The sequence below is a fragment of the Ctenopharyngodon idella genome, chromosome 10 (assembly GCF_019924925.1).
Source record: "Ctenopharyngodon idella isolate HZGC_01 chromosome 10, HZGC01, whole genome shotgun sequence".
In the NCBI taxonomy this organism is placed as follows: Eukaryota; Metazoa; Chordata; class Actinopteri; order Cypriniformes; family Xenocyprididae; genus Ctenopharyngodon; species Ctenopharyngodon idella.
Genome location: NC_067229.1, coordinates 48710193 through 48733481, shown reverse-complemented (window position 1 = coordinate 48733481; position 23289 = coordinate 48710193). Strand labels below are relative to the sequence as shown.

Below are 23289 nucleotides of genomic sequence, written 5' to 3'. Positions count from 1 at the left end.
AAAATAATGACCAATCAGAGGTGTTTAAGTTGCCGGTAGTGAGAATCTGCAAAACGCTGTATGAGTTTGTTTAGCGCAAGTTTACTAAGTTTTATACTTGCACAAATCCTCTAATTATAACAAACCAAGCAAAGAAACTATTTAAATAAAAGATTTATTGTGAAGTTTAGTCAGATTCATTGATTAAAACGGGAGTTTTCGCACTTAGTGAGTTTGTGCTGTACTCTTTACTCGCTATAGGCAAAAATAGATTTTTATTGTTATAAAAGGGATTTGATAATCTCTAAAAAATACATTCAAAAGCAAAATGTGTGAAAAAATATATGAAGGAGCTGCCATCTACTGGTTATAGTAGTCATTTCATGTCTTTTTTTAATTTTAAAATAAGTGTTTGTTTTTCACCAGATGTTAGTTTTTTTACATCGTGAAACTTTTAGTTTTACAAACTGACAAGGAACTTAGGGAAACTCAGGGTTTATATATACACACAGGGAAAACTACTGAAGCTTGTTTCCGCCAGTAAATTAAAAATAAAAAAGGTAATTCTGACTTTTTATCTTGCAATTCTGACTTTTTTTCCTCGCAATTGCGAGTTTGCTTCTCACAATTCTGACTTTTTTTCTCAGAATTGCGAGATGTAGACTTGCAATTACGCGTTATAAAGTCAGAATTATAACTCGCAATTCTGACTTTTTTCTCGCAACTGTGACTTTTTTCAAGCAATTCTGACTTTATATCTCATAATTCTGACTTTTTTGCATATAAACTCGCAACTACCTTTTATAATATATATATATACAAACTATATAAACTCGCAATTCTGAGAAAAAGTCAGTCTTTTTTCTCTCACAATTGGACATTATAACACAATTCTGACTTTATAACTCGCAATTCTGACTTTATAGCTCGCAATTCTGACTTTATATCTCGCAATTCTGACTTTATAGCTCGCAATTCTGACTTTATATCTCGCAATTCTGACTTTATATCTCGCAATTCTGACTTTATAACTTGTAATTCTGACTATATCACGCAATTCTGACTTTATAACTCTCAATTGTGAATTTATATCTCGCAATTCTGAGAAAAAGTCAGAATTGTGAGAATAAAAAGTCGCAATTACCTTTTTTATTTCGTGGCGGAAACAAGCTTCCATAGAAAACAAAGGGAACTAAATGAAACACAGGTGAAACTAATCAGTAACTGGGAACAAACTGACACACACTAGGAAACTGATAGGCCTATCTAAATATCTGCTTTTGAATAACTTGGTAACTTGTGCCTCAAACAAAACTCAGTGTCTTTCAAAGATCTGATGCCACATGGAAAACTTCGGAAAATATGACTGATATGTAAAAAGGTATCCTGGATGTTGCATAAAGCCAGTTAAATTTTTCCAACATGCAGACTATACCTCTCCTCCTCCTCATAACAATTTATTTACTCACCTGTCAGTCACTCCATGTGGGCATGTAGGTGCACATACAGCAAATCCACAGCATGACTGGAGTGAGCGAGTGTGACCGTAAGCCTGATGCATGAATTCACGGCGCATTCCCGGCGTTCCCGGGGGAGGCGCAGGGATTATGGAGTCCTATCTCTCAAGGACACTCGCTCAGGTGAGCTGTGTGGTGTACACTATCACTGTCTGCTCTGTCCTACGGTTCCCATAAGCCCCTGTGTGCCTAATTTAATCCTGTACGCCCCCCACACACCTCCCGCGGCCCGCGGAAATCCCGGGGTTTAGTGTGCTGTGACGAGACATAAGAAGCCGGTACCCCACGAAATCCTGCTGCAACACATACACATACGGAAGGGGTTATTAATATGTGTGTTAATATGATTTACTTGAAACGCTTTGGGTGTTTATCCACCTTCAAGCGGAAGTAAGCTGAATGTGCGAGACTTCCGATTCATTAGCCGCTATAGGCTAATAACGAAATAAAGTGCAGTAAACGGTAAAACTGCGCTACAAACCCGTGTTTTTTTTTATTAAGACAATATATTAAAATAATATGGTAAGAAATACCAGTTTGCAATATCAAGCAGAGTGGTTTTGTACACCTAAAAATAAATATTAAAGAGACAAATATCTAGAGGCAGTATGAATGAATAGGCCTATCTGTAGAGTGGACCTTCCTCACAGCAGCGCCATCTTTGATTTTTAACGGGAATGAAAATGAGGCTGTGATCTCTTCAGTGGATTGTAGCCTACTATTATTTAATGTGTTTTTTGGATTGTTCTGCTGACAAAACCCTGCAAAAAATATCCAAGAAATTTCAGAAGACAAAAACTACAAAGCTGTGGAAAATTATAAGTAATCTAGGAGCTTTATATAGCGGATGCTGTTGAAAAGTCGATCCCTCACATCCTCGTTTTCATATCTGTCATGGCGCTGCTCTGAATAAGGTCTGTTTAACCTAGCAACCACATTGTATTATGATAAAAACCACTCACACCCTAGCAACCAGCTAGAACACAATATAAACCACCTAGCAATGCCATATAACCCCGCAGAATACCCTAGCAACCACATAATAGCACAATAAATTCATGTTTTGTTTATTTGATTTTTAATTGAAACAGGCAGCAGATCGAATCATCTAAAGAGGTGTGACGCACCTGGTGTGTTCAGCCAACAGGATTTCTACGTACGACTGTGATGTTCATGCTTTTACTGTGACAGTGTGGTAAAACACCACATTATCCTCTTCAATAGATTACATACAAACACCGGCGGGGAGGACGAGGCTTATTTTCGGTCTCTCAGAGGTTCAGGTTTGATCATATTACGCTGTGTGTGTTCTGTGGGCCCACTCATGATTGATAACCGGGGCCAGACGTGGTTGGGTCTGCGTTATCTACTCAAGCTTTATTTAATGCAATGAATAGTTTTAAAGACCTCAGATTGTGTAAGACACAGATTACAGAGAACTGACACTGATTTGCACAGGAGAGCATGAAAGGTTAAAGCATGCATAATTGAAAAGTGAGATCTGAAAATCTTGAGAATGTGAAAGTTCAAAAGGTGGCCTTCAAAGCCCTCATATGGAAATACTTTTTCCAAAAGAGCAAACGGTGGCGACTGGGTAAAATGTGAAGCGTATTGATTGGTCAGTGCGTTCTGTTGCTCCCACATTATGACCAGTGGCATTTACCAGCTCATTTCTGCAGTTAAAGTAAAGTTTGAAGCTCTCACTCATATCATACACTTTTTAAAATCATTGTATTTTTCCCCCTGAGGAGCACTTATAATGTTGGTCGAAAAGGGTCATAGTTTACCTTTTCTCAGTATTAAATGACATTTAAAATCCGCCACAAAATATCACAGTAAATAGTCAAATCCATTGCTTAGTACTGTTGTTTTCCCTCCAAAATGATGTCACTTCCTGGACGATGATGTCATTGGGGAAGTTGCTTTTGTTTTTTAATATTAAATGGCATTTACAATCCATTTCATTTCCATAATTTGACATATTTCCAAACAAAACAGGATTTTAAAACAAAAAATCATGGTGGGACTTTCCATCAGGAATTGATTGGATAAGGAAAAGTGGGTGTCAACTTTTAGGAATATAGTATAATCTCAAGATAACAGACATGGATAAAAAGCACAAAATTGATGTGGTTACTATTTTATAAATGAAAGAAATAAATATTAATAAATGAACTGAATCGTTTTCATTTTTGGAAAACAACTCAGTTTGATACTAACATTATCGTACTATAAGAATATCCTGTAAGTTTCAGAACTGAAAACTTCCTTTTTAGTCCAATAAAAGCTTTTATTGACACTGATCCTGGAATGTGCCTATCTATGACATAGGTGAAACTCCGCCTCCACAGAAGAAATCAATGCTTACTTCATCATTGCAGCGTTAGCCCCGCCCACTGTCTTGTTAGTGAGATGAGGAGGAGAGAAGAGCGATACAGGACTAAAATAACATTACCTTTCAAAGGATCCTAATGCTAGGAATATGGTTATTTATTTTCAACAATGTGAATGTCTCAGTTGAGCTTCATTTATTTGTATTCGGTTCATTTGACTGTGGATTCTTTGGTAAATCAATCGCATTTCGGCGCAGGCTTCGCAAACAGACTTTTACGATATGGACTCGACAGTAATGCAACAACATGTCAGTAACTGTGTTAATTCTAATGCCTGATCTGATATTAATGATTCATGTACAGTCAGATGTACAGTGTCAGTAAATCAAACCAGTGACTAAACGCTCAACTTCACGTTGTTTCTCTTAGTAGGATGAAATGAACCTGTTATTTAAACGGTGATTAAATTATATATACAAAGCGATCAAAGAACGCTCCCTTTACAATCGCTGGAGCTGTCAATCAAACAGCGCAAGTTTATCAGTAACTGAGTTCTGGGCTCACGCCAAATCAACAAATCTCTTAGTTACATCGAGTTTGCACTGTTAGTTATAATGAAAGCATTCGTTAGTGTGCAGAAATTGAGTTGCAATGACGAGATCACTGCTTTCATGAGCTCAACAACATGTCTGTGATCGGCTACATGATCATCACTGCAACCTTTCATGCTGCGATCTAAATATAATACCATAGATCTAAATATAATCAACACTTTTCACGATTAGTTAACCTTGAGAGCTCTAATCGTAAAAACACGCTGAAAGTTTTAAAGAGAGTAATACTTTCATATGCAAAGATGTCAGCCAATCACAGCAGTGGGTGTTTACACTGAAGTCTCACAGAGACACGCCCCTTAAAACAGTATTCAAATCAGAGGGCTAAAATCAGGGTAGGAAAAATGCCTTTTATTTCTAAATTATGACCATTTTTGAAGTAAAAAGGATAGTAACATTATAAGTGCACCCCAGGAAACATTATAAAACAATAAAACAATGCAGTTCATGACCGCTTTAAGTCACCGGTCATTGGCAGGTGTGGCAAAATTTAGTTTAAGGCTCTGGATATGATCTTCTGAACAGCTTCCTGCAACATCAGCTATAGTACTTTTTCACTCCTGGCTTCCTTCTGGATGTGTAACATCTCAAACCTCTCTTTCCCCAAAAATGTTTCCTTCCATATTGTTCTTGTCAAAGCACAACATTGAAGATATCCAGCCAGCTGGTGAAGCTCCAACACAACAAAACCTTGAATGTTTGCCTTCTGTTGGAATATATCAGTAGACCAAAATGATATCATTAGATCCTTCCTCTAATTCAGAACCTACTGAATGATGTGCCTTTTAGAATATAAATATGCTTGTAATCTATGAAAGCATTTGGCAGCGATAAAAGTGCACGCCACTGCTTAAACTTTATTCATTAGAACTTGATTGTTGACAAAAATGACACTAGAAAAGGACTGTAAATTGTAAATGTAATCATGAAGTTAGTGGCAAACTGAGTTGTGTAGTTTGATTAAAAAGGATGGACACAAACCAACTAACACCACAAAATATCACAGTAAATAATCAAATCCATTGCTTATACTCACTTGTTTTCCCTCCAAAATGATATCATTTTCTGGATGATGATGATGTCATTGAGGGAGTGGCTTTTGTTTTTTTAATAGGATTTACAAAAGACTAACAGGATGTCAGGAAAAAAAAAATCTATAAAGTGATTATCAGTTAAAACAGTATTCCCAAGGAAAAAATTAAACCTGAATATTTATTAATTGTCATAAAATCTCAAGTCAAAGTGATTGAAAATTCACTCATATTTAATTAACTGTGATATTGGGGGGGATTTGATGGGGACATGATGTACCATGTGACCCTGGAATAATTCTTGAGAGTTTTCTGTGGACGTGTGTCTGCGAGCAGCAGGAGGTTGTGGTGTTCCTGGCCGCAGTCGTTCATTGTTTCAGCGATTGTGCTTCCTGTTGAGGCTGCGAGGGGTTCTGTCCGGCCCGGCTGGCTCTGCAGTAATTGTAGGGTGTTTGGGTCTGGTTGTCTTGTGATAAAGGATCAAAGTTGACCACTGCCCAGCACTAAACGTCTGTGTTAGCAACACATGTCAACAGACGACATTTACAACCAGCGTTTCCTCCCGAGGAGGAAGTGTACAGCGCTCTGCTGCCATTACAGTAGATACCGTATCTCTTTATCCAGCCGTTCAGAGCTCTGGTCGATGAGTTGGAGAAAGGGAAATTTCACCAATGGCTCATGGGCAATAAAAGGTTTAAAATAAACCCACTTAAATCTTTATAGCTGCATGCATTTTTAAAAAAATGTTCAGATATGCTCAGAATGTCATACTACTCTTGTTATTTTTGTATGTGGATCTTCTGCATGCATGGAATGACCTTCGACATTTGTTAAAATATGCAAGATCACTCTATGTGAGAGCCAAATCCCATAATACAATGCTCTCAATTTGATGATACCAGACGTGATATGAACTGTTTTTTAAACCCTTTGTGAAGTTTCAGCTCAAAATATCCCACAGATCATTTATTATAGTTTGTCAAATTTGCCTCTATTTGGGTGTGAGCAAAAACACACCGTTTTTGTGTGTGTCCCTTTAAATGCAAATGAGCTGCTGCTCCCGGCCCCCTTTCCAGAAGAGGGCGGAGCTTTAACGGCTCGAGCTTCGGTTGCTCAACAACAACAAAGCTGGAGAATCTCACGCAGCCAAAATGAAGACGGTGTTCAGCCTTACATTGTTCAAACCGGAGTCGACACTGATGGAGAGACTCAGGAAGAAGTTACAGCTGTTTTAGTTGAGCCCAAAAACAACATCAAGACTTTGTAAAAGGGCATAATATGGCCTCTTTAAGGGCCTCATCCTGTGTCTGTGGTCAATGGCGTTTTGTGCCAGGCCTGAAGTCACAGAAAAGCGTGAATTTGTCACTGTCTTCTCTCAAGCACTTGGATATCTCCCCCCCCGAACCCCCGGCCTCCTGTTCCGCACCGCTTTGGCAGGAACAGATCTCCTCACAGGCCTGAAAATGCTTCATGGGAATTATGGCTGAGGCTATTACAGTTTGTTCTTCCAAATGTACTGAGGGGCTGATGGTCTGGGCAAAGTGCTCCATCTTGGATTGACTGTGCATCTGTGCTCTCAGAAACAAAATGAGAGTGAAAAGCGTTGGTCAGCACGGGTCTTCGTCCCATCTGTCCATTCCGCTGATGAAGAGAGGTGGAAAAACTGCAAAACTCTGCCGTTTTTGCAGCCTAAAGCAAGAAAAGAATCCATATGCATTATTTTAAAACATTAATTGTTCAGTTATCTCATCGCTTCTGGTGCTTTAACAGCTAAAAGGGGCAGAGTATTTTTTTCCACAAGTTAAAATAATACTACTGTGTGTGTAGAGATGATAACTACAGCATAATGTGGTGCTTTCATTAAACATGGTGACTTTACTAAACTAGGGTGGCCATTTAAGGAGGACACTTGGCAGGATTATCCCAAATCTTTAACTCATAACTTTTCCATTAAGTGGCAATGTTTGACCCTTTAAAATGATTTCCAGGGGCATTTTCACCCTTATAAGGGCAACTTTACTAAAAAAGTGCCCAGATGAACTACTACTACTGGCGAGATTCTGAAGTGTGAATATGATGGACACTTTACTATCCCATGAAGCCACTGGAGAGGATTTGTGAATGGCACATGATAATGACAACATGGCAGATGTGGTACGTCTGGATTACATTCATATTATACAGAACATACTTTTTTAGCAGTCGTGAAGTAATTACTTATTCAAAATAAGTACCTACTCAAGAGAGTATGCGATTTTAGATGTAGCAGTGTTGCCAAGTCCATGGTTTTCCCGCAGAATTGGGCTACTTTAACACATTTGCCGCGGTTGTTTTTCATGTTCGCAGGTTGAAGCGATCCCAAGTAACATAATATGCGAATTTCACCAGGGGAGCCCCCACCAAAAACGTTGATTCACCCCCCCGGAACATGATTTTTACTGGGGCCTCGCCCTGAAACGCTAGTTTTTGGGCTAGTTTTGAGTAGCAATTGGGCGGGTTTTGTTGTGAAGATCTGGCAAGCCTGAGATGCATCCACTGGCTTTATGAATAACCAGACGCGTTGCCGCAACATGCTATAAAAGGTATCTTTTCCATGTTAATCTGAGTTTGTCCTAACTAGCCGCGACAGCAACACGCGATGATTCTATTTTAGAAACGATTTCTATTTTTCTGCAACGTCATGGCTGAAACAACACCACAAACTAAGATAATGACTATGATGATAATCTCAGGTACTATGTGCTTTATTTAAGCATCTAATGTGAGTTTGAATATCATTTTGTGTCTTTTATAGCTGTACTGAAAGCAACAACAGACAGTTCGCCTCAGATTTTCAAAATAAATAAACGGAAACAAGAACGTTCAAACTGTCAACTCATTGTGAACAGACAAGTGTATTCTGTAGGACAAAGATTGTTTTAGTAACTCATTATGTATTTTTAATAATGTAATATTCATGAATTTGATTATGCACTTATCCATTTCCTGGCGAGTGCCATCTCTGGTGCCCAGGGTTGCCAGGTTTTCACAACAAAACCCACCCAATTGCTACTCAAAACTAGCCCAATCGTGTTTCCTGGGGGTAAAATCCATGTTTTTGTCGGGGTTCCCCAGGCAAAATTTGCATTCCAGGGGCTAGATATTATTGACAATTGTTAAAACAGTGTTAAAGTAGCCCAATTCTGTGGGAAAACCATGGACTTGGCAGCGAGAGCCCGCCCACACGCTGTTCTGATTGGCTGTGGTCTTTGATTGATTTTGTCATCTCAGTCGTTTTGCATATGGTGTGGACAGACAAATAGCTTGTCACTGGCATCTTATCGCATCGCGTCTGGTTAGTCATTGGTGTAAGTCATTGAATCATTGACTCACCTGATTTGTTCAAAAATATTGAATCATTCAAGAACGAAACTGTTCATCACAGAGGCTGTGATTCTACTGTGACTATTTTGAACTATTTTCGTTTTACTATTTTAGTCTATACTAAAATGTACATCACTTGATATTAACTTAAACAGCTGATTTTTTAAATAATTTATTTATTATTATATTCAATAAAGTATAAAATAGTGATGAGATGATCATAAAATGAGGACTTTGTTGGTTGGTCAATTGGGCAAATTCATGTAACCAACTGAATCTGCAAAATCTGCATCAGGAATTCTTAATCCATCATGCGAAATTTCCAATCCCATGGATTCCTAGAAATAGCTGGATTTTGCCCACGAAAATTCGCCAAACAACGGTAAATGCGAATGCACTTTAACGCTTTGAGTTTGTTGGCCAAAAATTGCACCTTTAAAGTTTTCCGTAAATTTTGCAAAACATGACAAATGAAATTTACACAGTGTGAAGTTGCCCACCTTATCAGTGTGAGAATGAGTTCCTCCTGCAGTATTTAACGTTGTTCAGCCGTCCCCGGTCTTGACATCTCAATGGTTGAAGCTCTTGGCTGGTAGTTCCTGGAAGTTCTCCACTGAAAGCAATCTTGAGTGCGAGAGGATCTGTTTTTGTTTAACACTGGTCAACCTTATCGTTCCGCTCCAAGTGTGAAGGAGCAACTCAAGTGTCATAATCTCACACTGCAGCCTGTTTGTCCACTTCCTGTTTAGTTTAGACAAGACGGACGTGTCTTTGTAGAACTGGCATCTGGAAATGACCAAACTCTAAATCCTAAAGGTAATCTAACTCAAACACAGAAGCTCAAGACAAAGGAGGGACTGCTGAATAAACTATGATGACAGTATATTAAAAATAAGTTTCTTATTTTTATACTAGCCATCTGTTCCAAATCCAGTGAGCTGGCACCCTTGTAAGTTTTAGACAGATTCCCAACGTGAAGGATGTTCGAAAATGCAGTCAGCACAATTATTTTTACTTTCTCAGACGCCTTGTTTGAAAAACTCAATGCAAATATTATTCATGGATAAGACAATCCCAAAATTATGGAAGCTTGTTTCCGCCACTAAATAAAAATAAATAAAAATAAAAAAGGTAATTCTGACTTTTTATCTCGCAATTGCAAGTTTTTATAAACAAGTTTTATATAAAGACTTTATAACTCGCAATTCTGACTTTTTTTCCTCAGAACTGTGAGATATAAACTCACAACTGGTCTTATAAAGTCAGAATTGCGAAATATAAACAATTCTGAGAAAAAAAAAAAAAACGTCTTTTTCCCCTCACAATTGGACATTACAACACAAAATTGCGAGTTTATATCACAATTCTGACTTTATAACTCGCAATTCTGACTTTATATCTCGCAATTCTGACTTTATATCGCAATTCTGACTTTATAACTCGCAATTCTGACTTTATATCACTCAATTCTGACTTTATATCTTGCAATTCTGACTTTATATCTCGCAATTCTGACTTTATATCACTCAATTCTGACTTTATATCTCGCAATTCTGACTTTATAACTCGCAATTCTGACTTTATATCACTCAATTCTGACTTTATATCTCAATTCTGACTTTATATCTCACGATTCTGACTTTATATCTCACGATTCTGACTTTATATCTCGCGATTCTGACTTTATAACTCGCAATTCTGACTTTATATCACTCAATTCTGACTTTATATCTCAATTCTGACTTTATATCTCACAATTCTGACTTTATATCTCACAATTCTGACTTTATATCTCAATTCTGACTTTATATCTCACAATTCTGACTTTATATCTCAATTCTGACTTTATATCTCGCAATTCTGACTTTATAACTCGCAATTCTGACTTTATATCTCGCAATTCTGACTTTATATCTCGCAATTCTGACTTTATATCTCGCAATTCTGACTTTATAACTCGCAATTCTGACTTTATATCACTCAATTCTGACTTTATATCTCAATTCTGACTTTATATCTCACAATTCTGACTTTATATCTCGCAATTCTGACTTTATATCTCGCAATTCTGACTTTATAACTCGCAATTCTGACTTTATATCTCGCAATTCTGACTTTATATCTCACAATTCTGACTTTATATCTCACAATTCTGACTTTATATCACTCAATTCTGACTTTATAACTCGCAATTCTGACTTTATATCTCACAATTCTGACTTTATAACTCGCAATTCTGACTTTCTATCACGCAATTCTGACTTTATAACTCGCAATTCTGACTTTATATCTTGCAATTCTGACTTTATATCACTCAATTCTGACTTTATATCTCGCAATTCTGACTTTATATCTCGCAATTCTGACTTTATATCACTCAATTCTGACTTTATATCTTGCAATTCTGACTTTATAACTCGCAATTCTGACTTTATAACTCGCAATTCTGACTTTATAACTTGCAATTCTGACTTTATAACTTGCAATTCTAACTTGAAATTGTTTGTATCTCGCAATTGAGAAAAAAATGTCAGAATTGCGAGAAAAAAAGTCAGAAGTGCGAGTTTATATCACGCAATTCTGACTTTATAATTCACAATTGACTATAACTTGAAATTGTTTATATCTCGCACTTCTGAGAAAAAAAAAAGTCAGAATTGTGAGATGAAAAGTCGCAATTACCTTTTTTATTTTTTATTTCATAGCGGAAACAAGCTTCCATACAGAATGCATTACAAATTTGTTGGGAAAAAAAAAAATGCATGCACGATGGTGTACGAGTATATATTATAAATTACATTATAAAATGTATTTAATAGGCTATAATATATTTGATAAATTAATAAAATGCACTATTTTACTCAATATTTGTATATATTGTGTATTGTCCATTTTATTTATTTGATATTTTTATATTGATAAAATATATAAAATAATAATAACATTTCTCTAGATTCGTGCACCATCTTGTATGCATTTTTTTTGTTCACCAAACAGATGAAAATCAGTGATGTAAATGTGCGAGTGTCATGCACACAAACGACTCAATGATTTGCTTCCTCTCAAAAAACTAATTTTAATTAAAACAAAAATGTTGAATCATTAACAAGTTTATAAAACAGTGATTTAGTTACATAAATAAATTGATATCGGTGTATCAAATCTTAAATTCAACTTCATGAGAATGTTGACACGGGTGAAGAAGTACAATCGTTTACCTTTTATAATAAATAAAATGGAGAGAAAAAAAATGATATTTCTGTTTCTAAACGAACAAAAGAAAAAAGAAAAGAAAAAGAGCTACAGACATACCTCTAAGGAAGGGGACACTCGACAACGTTTTTGCACCAAAAACATAGGAAACCTGCTTTTTAAAGCACAGAATACCATTCAGCTAAAATTAAAGACAGTAAAGTTGTAACCAAAGTTGGTTGGCTTTCATTTTTAACGAACAAGTTTGGTAGTTAGAACTCCAGTTTGGTTATTTTAAAGCGTTAAGACAAGGCAAGAAAGAAGGCTGTTTTCGTTTCGTTGAGGAATCCTACAGGAACGACAAAACCAAAGAAACAAAAAACAAAAGAAAAACGTTTGAACAGTCAGACCTACACAGCAACTTTCTGTCTTGCACAAAGTTAAGATGTCAGCAGATAGGCATGTACATGTTATTGTGCATAAAAATGGAGTTTCGTCGTGACTCGATTATTGTGGAAAGAAACAAGAGCGTCAGGCCAATCGCTCGGCATGTTTGCGTTAACATCGATACTGTTGGATCTACATTTCTAGGCGTTTTTTTGAGGCACGTGGGCCTGCGATTCTTGCATTCCCAATTCTTAATGCTAAGGCTTGCTGCTCCGGTTCACTGGGTGTCCGTCCAAACCACCGGTGCCCTGTGCGCTCGTGTCTACGCCAACGCCACACAGGTTCACTGCCCGATTCCAGCCCCGACAGCGCGGCCGTGTTCGGAATAGAACGCTAGCGTACTGTTACTGCGGCTGCAGTGTGTAGTATGCATACTGTGCAATGCAGATTAAGTGTGAAAAGCAACCAAGACGAACTGAATTAAAAACATGCGACGTCAGGTGAATAATGCCTACCGTTTCCGTTTCGCACACTACTTCTCGCGCAGTATGCAGCGCGCTAGCCTTGCGTTCCGAACACAGCCCGAGGCTCGCGTTTAGTCCCTCTGATATGTTTTATTTCAGACCAAGGTACTGCAGCTTCAAGTATTTTGCATTACATAGAATATTCTTTTTATAAATTAGTTAACGTATACATTTTTTCAATATTCAGACATATACTATCATATATACAGTACAATAAAATGCTCTCATTCTTTCATGACCATTTTTTTTCTTCTTTTTTTTCCTTTTTTTCAAAGAGAATCCCTGAGATGTATGTCGACAGTCGCTAAGTTTCCACAAGCGCAAGCACAATGGGGTTGAGAAGCGTGTGTGTGTGTGACATGCTTTTGGACGAAACAGCACTGCAAAGCCACGCAATTAGCCTGAAAAGGAATTTAAACAAAACAAAATGGAGACGTGTTTCTGTTTTTCTCGTTTCTAACACTTCTTTAGTACACTGGTAACGTGTGACTGGTTCAGGAAGGAGTAAAGCTGAAGCCGTACGAGGTACTTGTCACTTAGGATGGAGGTGTTGTTTGGTTTAAAGCCATTTTTCTTCTTCACTTTGAGGCTGTGAATGTTAAACAGAGAGAGAGATCTGGAGTGCTGTGTGGACTTTCGCCACTGGACAACATATACTCAGTGTAAACCGAAACGTGGTGACATACTCTCACACGCTTTCACACAAATAAAGGGGAAACACACAAACTTCCACAACATGACAACGTTCCACTTTTTTTTCCATTTTTTTTTGCGCAAACGTTAAGTCTATACACATAATACCGGTGTGGTTCGTAATGTTTTTTTTTTTTCTAGCCGAAGCTAGCCGAAGCGCTCTCGCACGAGCATCATGAGTTTCTTTTTGCCTTTGTATATCTGTTTCAGGTTGTCTATGAACTGCGTGAACTGGATGTGTCCGTCGTGCGCCATGAGGAAAGTCTCTCTGGCTTTGCTGAGGAACTCGATGAACTCGCTGTAGTGCCGCGGGCTGATGTGCGTGAGCCGCGAGTGCGTCGTGTTGATGTAGGCCCCGATCGTGGCGTCCAAGAGCTGTCTTAGCGGGGCTTTGTCCAACGACATCAACTTCCCAGAGTTCCTGCGGCTGTGCAGCGCCACCATGCCGGGCGTGGTCAGCGTGCAACGCCGCAATATGTCCGACAGCACGGTGGCGCACTTGACGCTCTTCACCACCAGGGGGATGATGGCGGCCAGCTCGTTCTTGCCCAGCGAGTGGCTGAGTGCGCACGCCCACAGCACGTCGTTGATGGCGGGATGCGTGTCCTGGTTGTAGCTCAGGTTCAAGTGGGCCATCGCGAGCGTGGCCAGTTTGTAAGCGCGCATGGGGTAGCCGCGGTGCTCCATGTAGCGCGCGATGGTGAACAACTGCGTGTAGCTCATGCCCGTGGTGGCCGCGTCCAGCACGATCTGGTAGGCCGTCTCGAAGGCGATGTGGTCCTTCTCGCAGAGCGTGAGGGCCGACAGCGCGCAGTTCTGAGGGTCCTTCATGGCGCACTGCAGGGCTAACGTCCGCGCGCTGCTCGCCAGGTTCTCCTGCTGATGGCAGTCCAGATGCAGCCGTACGATGGTGCTGTTGGACATGACCGTGGTCGCCACGATGCTCGTGGCCTCGGTGGGCGTGAAGAGGGTGAACCAGCTCTGCATGATGCTGTCCAGTGCGTAGACCCCTGCGCAGACACACACACCATGTCACTCAATGTCCTTAAAAACAACTGTCACTAATTACTTTAATACATATTCTCATTACATATTCTTATTCATTAGTGCACATAAAGAAAAAAAGTCTTCATAACATTTCATCAAAGATTCATATTTTGCTACATATAAAGGTATCAGTGTCAAAAGGTCATTCGGTTTAACTGTTCAAAGGCCAATACAGCCACTTCATTTGTGATTAAAATATCTTGAAATGTACTAAATGTATATTTTTTTTATTCTGGCATGATTTTATAACCTCATATATCAACATAGTGAAAAATAGTATTAAAATTATGTGTTAAAGTCCTTGCTTTGTTATGAGAAAGAATGTCCGGAAAAATGAATTTCATTGATGTCATTCGGAGTAACCAATATAAAGGGAACATTTTGAATAGAGTCATGCGTTCAATATCAGCCTGTTAGCATTGTTTGAAAATATCGTCATTCGGTATAACCAAAAGTGTCATTCGGTAAAACCAAAATTTTAGTTAAACCAAATTACTTTTTTGGTGACAAATTTTGTTCATCTTGTATAAAAAAAAAAAAAAAGACAAAAATCAGTGTTAATTGATTATAAAAACCACATAATCTCATTGTTAACACTTAATAAAACTTCAAAATTAATTATATCTCCATTATGTTTTTTTTAAACTTTTAAAAACCTTATTCGTCAATGACCTATATACACATTTCATTATATATATTATATATATATATATATATATATATATATATATATATATATATATATATATATATATATATTCTATTATATATTTTAATTAAAATATTTTTGAAATAAATAAATATACAATAATATATATACATACATACACACATACATATACACATACACAGGTGTATATAGTATATATATGCATATATGTGTGCATATAAATATACATGCAAATATACATATTTATACTTGTGTATAAAATAATATAAAATATTTTTAATAAAACAAATAACAGACTTTTGCAGTAGCCGTGCAACAATAATTATTTTATTGTTTAACTGAAATAATATTCCTTTTATTTTACTATCAATAAAATGAATTGCTTATTGAACAGTATTTTTTTTTTATCAGATTGCAATTTTTATAAAAGCAATAAGTCACTCATGGCTGTGTATTATTATGGTAATTTTACTCTGTAGGTAAAATCTAAGCTATCACTGTGGTAAAATCACTGTAAGGCACAGCCTTGACTGGATAATTGATTTTTATAGATCTGGTAACACTGAAAGCTGAAGGCTCAAATTACTAACATATATTACTTTACTATTAATAAAGTGAATTGTTTATTCAACCATATTTTTAATAAATTTGTAATAGCTGCAATTTTGTAAAAGAAATAAGGTCACTCATGGCTGTGTATTCTGGTTATTTTTCTCAGTTTTGGTACCACACCGTGGTAAAATCACTGTAATGCACAGCCTTGACTGGATAATTGCTTTTTTTTGTAACTAGCCAAGATCTGATAACACTGAAGCTTCAAACTTACCAACTTCTGTGGCACATGTGACTAGCCATCGTACCATCTCTCGCCGCCGCCAGTTTAGCGTCGAAAGCGTCATACGCATAACCTGTGAGTTATTAGGACACAAAAAGAAAACATGTAAAGAAAAGACCACAAACAGGTACAGGTGTGTGCTGACGGATGAAGCGTGGATACCTGAAGACCCAGCTCCAGGGAGACCTTCAGCAGAGTGATGTCCGGCAGACTGTCCATGAGGGTCGCTATCTTAAAGGCATCCTGCGCCAGTTTGAAGATGTGAGAGGAGGAGTGAATGTTCTTCTGTATGGACTCTAATACTGTCTCTAACCTTCGAGCGTCACCTGGAAACAACAGGAAACATGTGAATGAATGTCACTGAAATTATGATAACAAATGGAAATATGCAAAGTATGTTTTTTCATTAAAAATGAAAAACTTTGTTAAAGATTTTGTCAGCATAAATTTACTACAAAACTAATATAAACAGATTTGTAAACTGCATATGCAAATTAAATTAATATTAGTGCATTCATGATTAATATGAATTAAATTATTTATATATTTACAGCAAAGTTTAATCAAGTTCATGAAATGAATATTAATTCATTCCTGATTGATTGCTGTCAATTATGACTACTCGGGTACTCGTGCCCATCTCTAGTGAAAATACAGAGGAGGACAGAGAATGTGTAATATTTCATAAATATTTAATGGGATATAAACGGATTCACACGAGTGATGGAGATCCGACGTGACTGGCCATTTCTGTAAACACTGCAAACAGTCACCAGTGACCTTGGAGAAACATCAGGCTCAGAAACCCTGTCTACAGCACACACACACACACACAAACAAACAAATGTGCGCACACACACACACACACACGCACAAATGCGCACACTGACACATACACACATTACACATGCACACACACTCACACACTGCACAAACGCACACACATACACACAAACAAACGTGCACACACACACGCACAAAAAACGCGTACACACAAACAAATGCACAAATAAACACACGCACACACTCACATTACACACGTACAAGCACACACACTGAACATGCGCACACTCACACATACTCACACACTGCGCACACACACAAACACACAAACAAATGCACAAACCCACACACACACACTAACACTCACACTTATTCACACACACGCATGTGCGCACACACAACGAACGCACATGCACACTACATGTACACACATACATACTGCATACACACACACGGACTCACACGCACACACACTCACATATGCGCACACAAACGCACAAAAAACGTACACACACAAACAAATGCACAAACAAACAAACACACACCCTCACATTACACACACACACACACAAACAAACAAACGCACAAACATGCACACACGCACACAAACAAATGCACAAACACACACTCACATTGCATACATGCACACTGCACACACTAACACTCACACTTATTCACACACACGCATACACACAAACAAATGCACAAACAAAAACATGCACACACATGCACGCGCACACAACGAACACACATGCACACTACATGTACACACATACATACTGCATACACACACACGGACTCACACGCACACACACTCACATATGCGCACACAAACGCACAAAAAACGTACACACACAAACAAATGCACAAACAAACAAACACACACCCTCACATTACACACACACACACACAAACAAACAAACGCACAAACATGCACACACGCACACAAACAAATGCACAAACACACACTCACATTGCATACATGCACACTGCACACACTAACACTCACACTTATTCACACACACGCATACACACAAACAAATGCACAAACAAAAACATGCACACACATGCACGCGCACACAACGAACACACATGCACACTACATGTACACACATACATACTGCATACACACTCACATTACACGCACAAACTATGCACTCACACGGACTCACACACACACACACACACACACAGCATAACGAGCGGTGAGTCAGCACTAGACGCCCCGTGTGATGCAAGACTCTGAGAACACCTTCAAACGCTCAGCATTTCATTCATCACCAGTACTCTGATTTCCTCTGATTTCTCCGCACTGCGCTGCGATTACATCTTAAAAATAGTGCTGCAACTTTTCCAAGCGTGTTGTTTCTCCAAACCGAGGAGACGAATGCAGATTTGATTTTATGGTCGGGACTCGTTGTTTTGCAGTCTGCTAGCGGAAATGCGGTTCGCAGGCCTGCCATTAAGCAAACAGCGCTGTTGTCACAGTAATTGCAGCCTGCGCTGGAGTGATGGATGCGCTGGCGAAGGCGACGCTCTAACCTTTGGCTGCAGTGAGCATGGTGGAGGCCAGCTCGCACTGCTGGGACTCGATGTGGCTGAGGGTGAACCATCGCGGGTAACGATTGGGGACGACTGATACTATATGGTGAGGCCGGGACATGTCGCCCGAAGGAGCCGTGGATTCCAACACTGGTAACCTACGGACGAAAAAGACAGAGATGAACATCACTGAAGTACAGTCAGACCAAAATCTACAATTCATCAATAAAACATGACAATAATATTCAACAAATGCTGCTGCTTCAGCTCAAATTACTGTATTTTTCAGGCTGGTCCAACTAATGTGCGTGAAAGGTGGGACTTTTTCAACAATGATCACAGACCATATGAGGACGAGAAGGACACTCGTTGAATAATAAACAGATTTATTCAAATGTTTGTGAATCAGTTTAAACGAATCATTATATATAAAAAAAAAAAAATGGCCAAATTGTTCCCCCCGATATTTGATATTCTTGACTCCATTAGGATGTTAGGATGACAAAAGTTTTAAAAGTTAAATTTTTAGGCAAGTCTGCCTCAGCGGTCCAAGTACAGGTCTCTGCAGGACATTAATGATTGAAGGGTGAGGCCATAAACAGAGGGGCGGTAGGGTTTAGGGGATCATTTTCATTGCATGATATAGAAACACCCACCAGTTTGAAAACACCCACAAATACAGAAACGCCCACTTTTGTTCTGCAGAGACCTCATACAGTCTAACAGCGCTCGTCAATGTCACAATGATTGAGATGGCCAATCAAATTAAAGAAAGCGGGGCTTACAGTTTACTGAAGATGAGTGCGAATTCCATCATTTCAAGAGTGCAAGGAGCTAAACATTTAATATTTAAACATTTAATATTATCCAATGATGCAAACGACTCAAATTTCACTGTTTTGAATTGAAAAATGCTATTATTCACATGATACTGAGATCATGACACTGAATGTGATGAGACAAGAAACATTGTGTTTGACATATTAAACATACAGTGAATGTGTGAATATTTTAATATAAAATACAATTTATTTATAGATTTCATAGATTCATAGATTTTCCTGGATTTCATTATATGTAAATGTGTGTGTGAAATAAATTATATATATAAGTACTGGTCAAAAGTTTGGAAACATCACTATTTTTAATGTTTTTGAAAGAAGTCTCTTCTGCTTGTCAAGGTTGCATTTATTTGATTAAAAATACAGAAAAAAACTGAAACATTGTGAAATATTTTTACAATTTAAAATAATGGTTTTCTATTTTAATATACTTATACTATATAATTTATTTCTGTGGCTCAAAGCTGAATTTTCAGCATCATTACTCCAGTCTTCAGTGTCACATGATCCTTCAGAAATCATTCTGATATTATGATTTATTATCAGTGTTGGGTTTTCCTGCTTAATATTTTGTTTTATAACCTGTGACACTTTTTTTTCAGGATTTTTTTGATGAATAAAAAGTAAAAAAGAACAATTTATTTAAAATAGAAATCTTTTGTAACGATATACACTACCGTTCAAAAGTTTGAGGTCAGTTTTTTTTTCTTTTTTTGAAAGAAATTAATACTTTTATTCAGCACAGATGTGTTAAATTGATAAAAAGCGATAGTAAAGAGTTATATTGTTAACAAAAAATATTTACATTTTGAATAAATGCTGTTCTTTTTAACTTTTTATTCATCAATCAATCCTGAAAAAAGTATCACAGGTTATAAAACAAAATATTAAGCATCACAACAATGTTCCAACATTGATGATAAATCAGCATATCAGAATGATTTCTGAAGGATCATGTGACACTGAAGACTGGAGTAAATTCAGCTTTTCACCACAGAAATAAATTATATTTTAAAGTATATTCAAATAGAAAACCATTACTTTAAATTGTAATAATATTTCACAATTTTACAGCATATAAATGCAGTAATTTGTTTGCCATTAACTGACCAGGAAGGACAGAGTTATGGATGTAAATGATCATTTAAAGAAGGTTTCAGCAGCTCTAGAACCACAGCAGAAGTTCCTCTGGGAAAGAACAGTGTGTCGCTCTAAAACAGAGGTTTTGCTGTTTTGTTTTAGCCAGCTAACATGAGCCTGGAGGCGGCCCGCGGCCTTTACACTCTCACACACACACTATTACTGGCCATCCTGTTTGTTTGAAATACTCCATCAAGTCCAACAGCAGCATCCAGCCGGATTCGACTCTGTTTTAGGCATGACATGAACTTCAGAGATCTTCCACACACTCTAAATACGAGTAAAATTTTACAAAATGGACGTCCTCATTATGACCGATGTCGAATATGGCCTTATAAACAGCCCATTAGTTTGACTCTTTCCAATCATATGCTTCTTACAATCATCTATCTGATCACGCATCTTCATGTCAGAGCAGGATCTCGTCCTTCGCCTCCAGTGCAGCGCAAATATGTCAAAGCATCATGTCCTGGCATGGAGATAATTACCGAGCCTTCTACAAAGGGAATTGTATTATGAGGAGATCAGCCCTCGTCTGAGCCAATGCCACGGAGAGCAGTTATTTTGGAGGCCACGGTCTTTTTATAGAGGAAGTCAATACTGAGCCCGAAGCTCCTGCGCTGGCTAAATTTAGGTGGATCTTTGTTTGATACCATCGACTTTATACTGAAAATCCCCCGGTAAATGCAATCCAATCAAAATATAATACAATACCAGACAGATTTGGTAACAGGGTTTTGTGTGTGTGTGTGTGTGTGTCGGTTGGTCAAAAAAGAAAAATTAATAAAACAATCTGCGACAAGATGTCGATATAAATCTGTTGGACCAGCCTGAAGTTGGAAACCTTGCCAGAACCAGCCGTAAAGCAACACACGATCAAAGCGAACTCGGTGAAATCTCACGAGTCCACTGTGCTTAGCTGCATATTAAACATCAAATATGTTCGCATCGGCTGTGATTGTGTTGCGCAGCATTTTTGCTTCAAGTGTGCATAGAAAAATTAATCACATCATATCTGGTTAAGACACAGTTTAAGATTTGTCGTTGCACTTTGGGTTCTCATTCAAGAAACACAAGCACAATTTCAGTGTAAATCAATCATAAAAAACATTTTTGCATAACTGCTCACAGTAGCCAAAGTTTTTAGGTCATGTGACTAAAATTCTCTTAGATGATTGGCTACTTTTACCTCTCATTTGCATTTGTATTTTGCATTAATTTGCGTGAAAGTGACAACTTTAAAGGATTAGTTCACTTCAGAATTCAAATTTCCTGATAATTTACTCACCCCCATGTCATCCAAGATGTTTATGTCTTTCTTTCTTCAGTCGAAAACAAATTTAGGTTTTTGAGGAAAGCATTCCAGGATTTTTCTCCATATAGTGGACTTCACTAGGATTCAAATGTCAGTTTCAGTGCAGCTTCAAAGAGCTCTGCACGATCCCAGACGAGGAATAAGGGTCTAGAGCAGTGGTTCCCAAACTTTTTAGCGTGGAGTACCCCCTGAAGGGATTATCATCCTTCTGCGTACCCCCTCTCTTCCACTTAAACTGCAGTCACACCTTTACCATTAAGGGACGATATTTGCCCCCTAAATTGATGTTCCAGTGCATATTTTTACCCTTATGAATAACTTTATAAAATAAATAATGTTTATATAAAAATGTTCAATAGAGAAATATGCAATGATGGTAAAACTAAGTAAAACTTTTAAATATTAAACTAAAACCGCCAGTAGGTGGCACTGTTTTTATGAGTGAGTCATCGAGTCATTTATTCAGTAACGAAGCAAGTGGCTGTGAATGAATCACTGAATCACTGATGATTCGTTCAAAGCCGCAGAATTGTTCGTGAAACACAGACATGTGTTGTAGTTCTGCTTTGGTTTTCGTTAAAAAAATAGAGTAAATACAGACAGTACTGTGTTTAAAATGTACATTTTGTTTTTTGACCTGTTGTATAATAATGTCACGTTTAGAGTCATGTGGATATTTGGGAACAATTGCATTCTTGCTCATTATCATCATTAATACAAGAACTCACACAAGGTATGTTTTTGTATCGGAAAAAGTTTGAGTCTTAAATCGAAATTCACTATCTGTGTCTATATTTGTTCTTCATGCGAGTAAGTGCTAAATCCACACTTTTGTCGAGAGCGACGGTAATTTAGCATGAATTAAGGCAGCAGACTGCACACAATCTATCATATGCACACTGCTTGTGTGGATACAGTCATTTTTGACTGCAAATGATGAGGTAATTTGATTAAATGTACTGGATTTACGGCATTTTGGCAGTTAGAAATACATACTCGATTTTAATATTATTTTAAGGTAGAATAAATGAACTACTCAGAATTTTGTTTGGGAACAGTTGGGAGCAGTTTGGGAACCACTGGTCTAGAGAAACCATCAGTCATCTTCTAAAAAAAATGAAAATGATATACTTTTTATCTGCGATGCGCCACGCATTACGTTATCACCTTGGAAAGGTCACGCGTGACGTAGGCGGAAGTACCGATCCAGTGATTACAAAGCGATCGTGCAAAGACTAAGTCAAACGCCCTTTGCAAAAAATAAATAAATAAAAAAAGGTAAAACAAAAATGTCGGACGATTTTGAAGTTGGAGGAGAAATTGAGATGGAGTTTTTCGCACTACCGCAGTACTTCTGCCTACGTCACGTGACCTTTTCAACGTGATTGCGTGGCGCAGAGTTAGTGCAAGACGAGCATTCGTGGTTAAAACGTATATAATTTATTTATTTTTTTTAGAAAATGGCCGATGGTTCCTCTAGAT

The 23289-nt window shown here is 37.8% G+C and overlaps 1 protein-coding gene and 1 long non-coding RNA gene across 2 annotated transcripts in view; both read right to left on the bottom strand.

Annotated features, from left to right (window-relative positions):
- Window positions 1-4779: 4779 nt before the first annotated feature.
- Window positions 4780-9510, bottom strand: LOC127520497 (uncharacterized). Its single transcript, XR_007932134.1, has 2 exons — window positions 9338-9510; window positions 4780-7163 (listed from the first exon to the last, which is right to left on the bottom strand). It is a non-coding gene; the product is annotated as an uncharacterized LOC127520497 (long non-coding RNA).
- A 2378-nt stretch (window positions 9511-11888) lies between these two features.
- The window catches only part of zswim6 (zinc finger, SWIM-type containing 6), an 88124-nt gene continuing 76723 nt past the window's right edge, over window positions 11889-23289 (bottom strand). Inside the window, exons 11-14 of the mRNA XM_051908619.1 lie at window positions 18511-18668; window positions 16348-16511; window positions 16177-16258; window positions 11889-14643 (exon numbers count right to left, since the gene is read on the bottom strand). Of these exons, the coding sequence (XP_051764579.1) occupies window positions 13781-14643; window positions 16177-16258; window positions 16348-16511; window positions 18511-18668 (1267 nt within the window). The 3' untranslated portion in view covers window positions 11889-13780. The remainder of the gene's footprint in view (window positions 14644-16176; window positions 16259-16347; window positions 16512-18510; window positions 18669-23289) is intronic.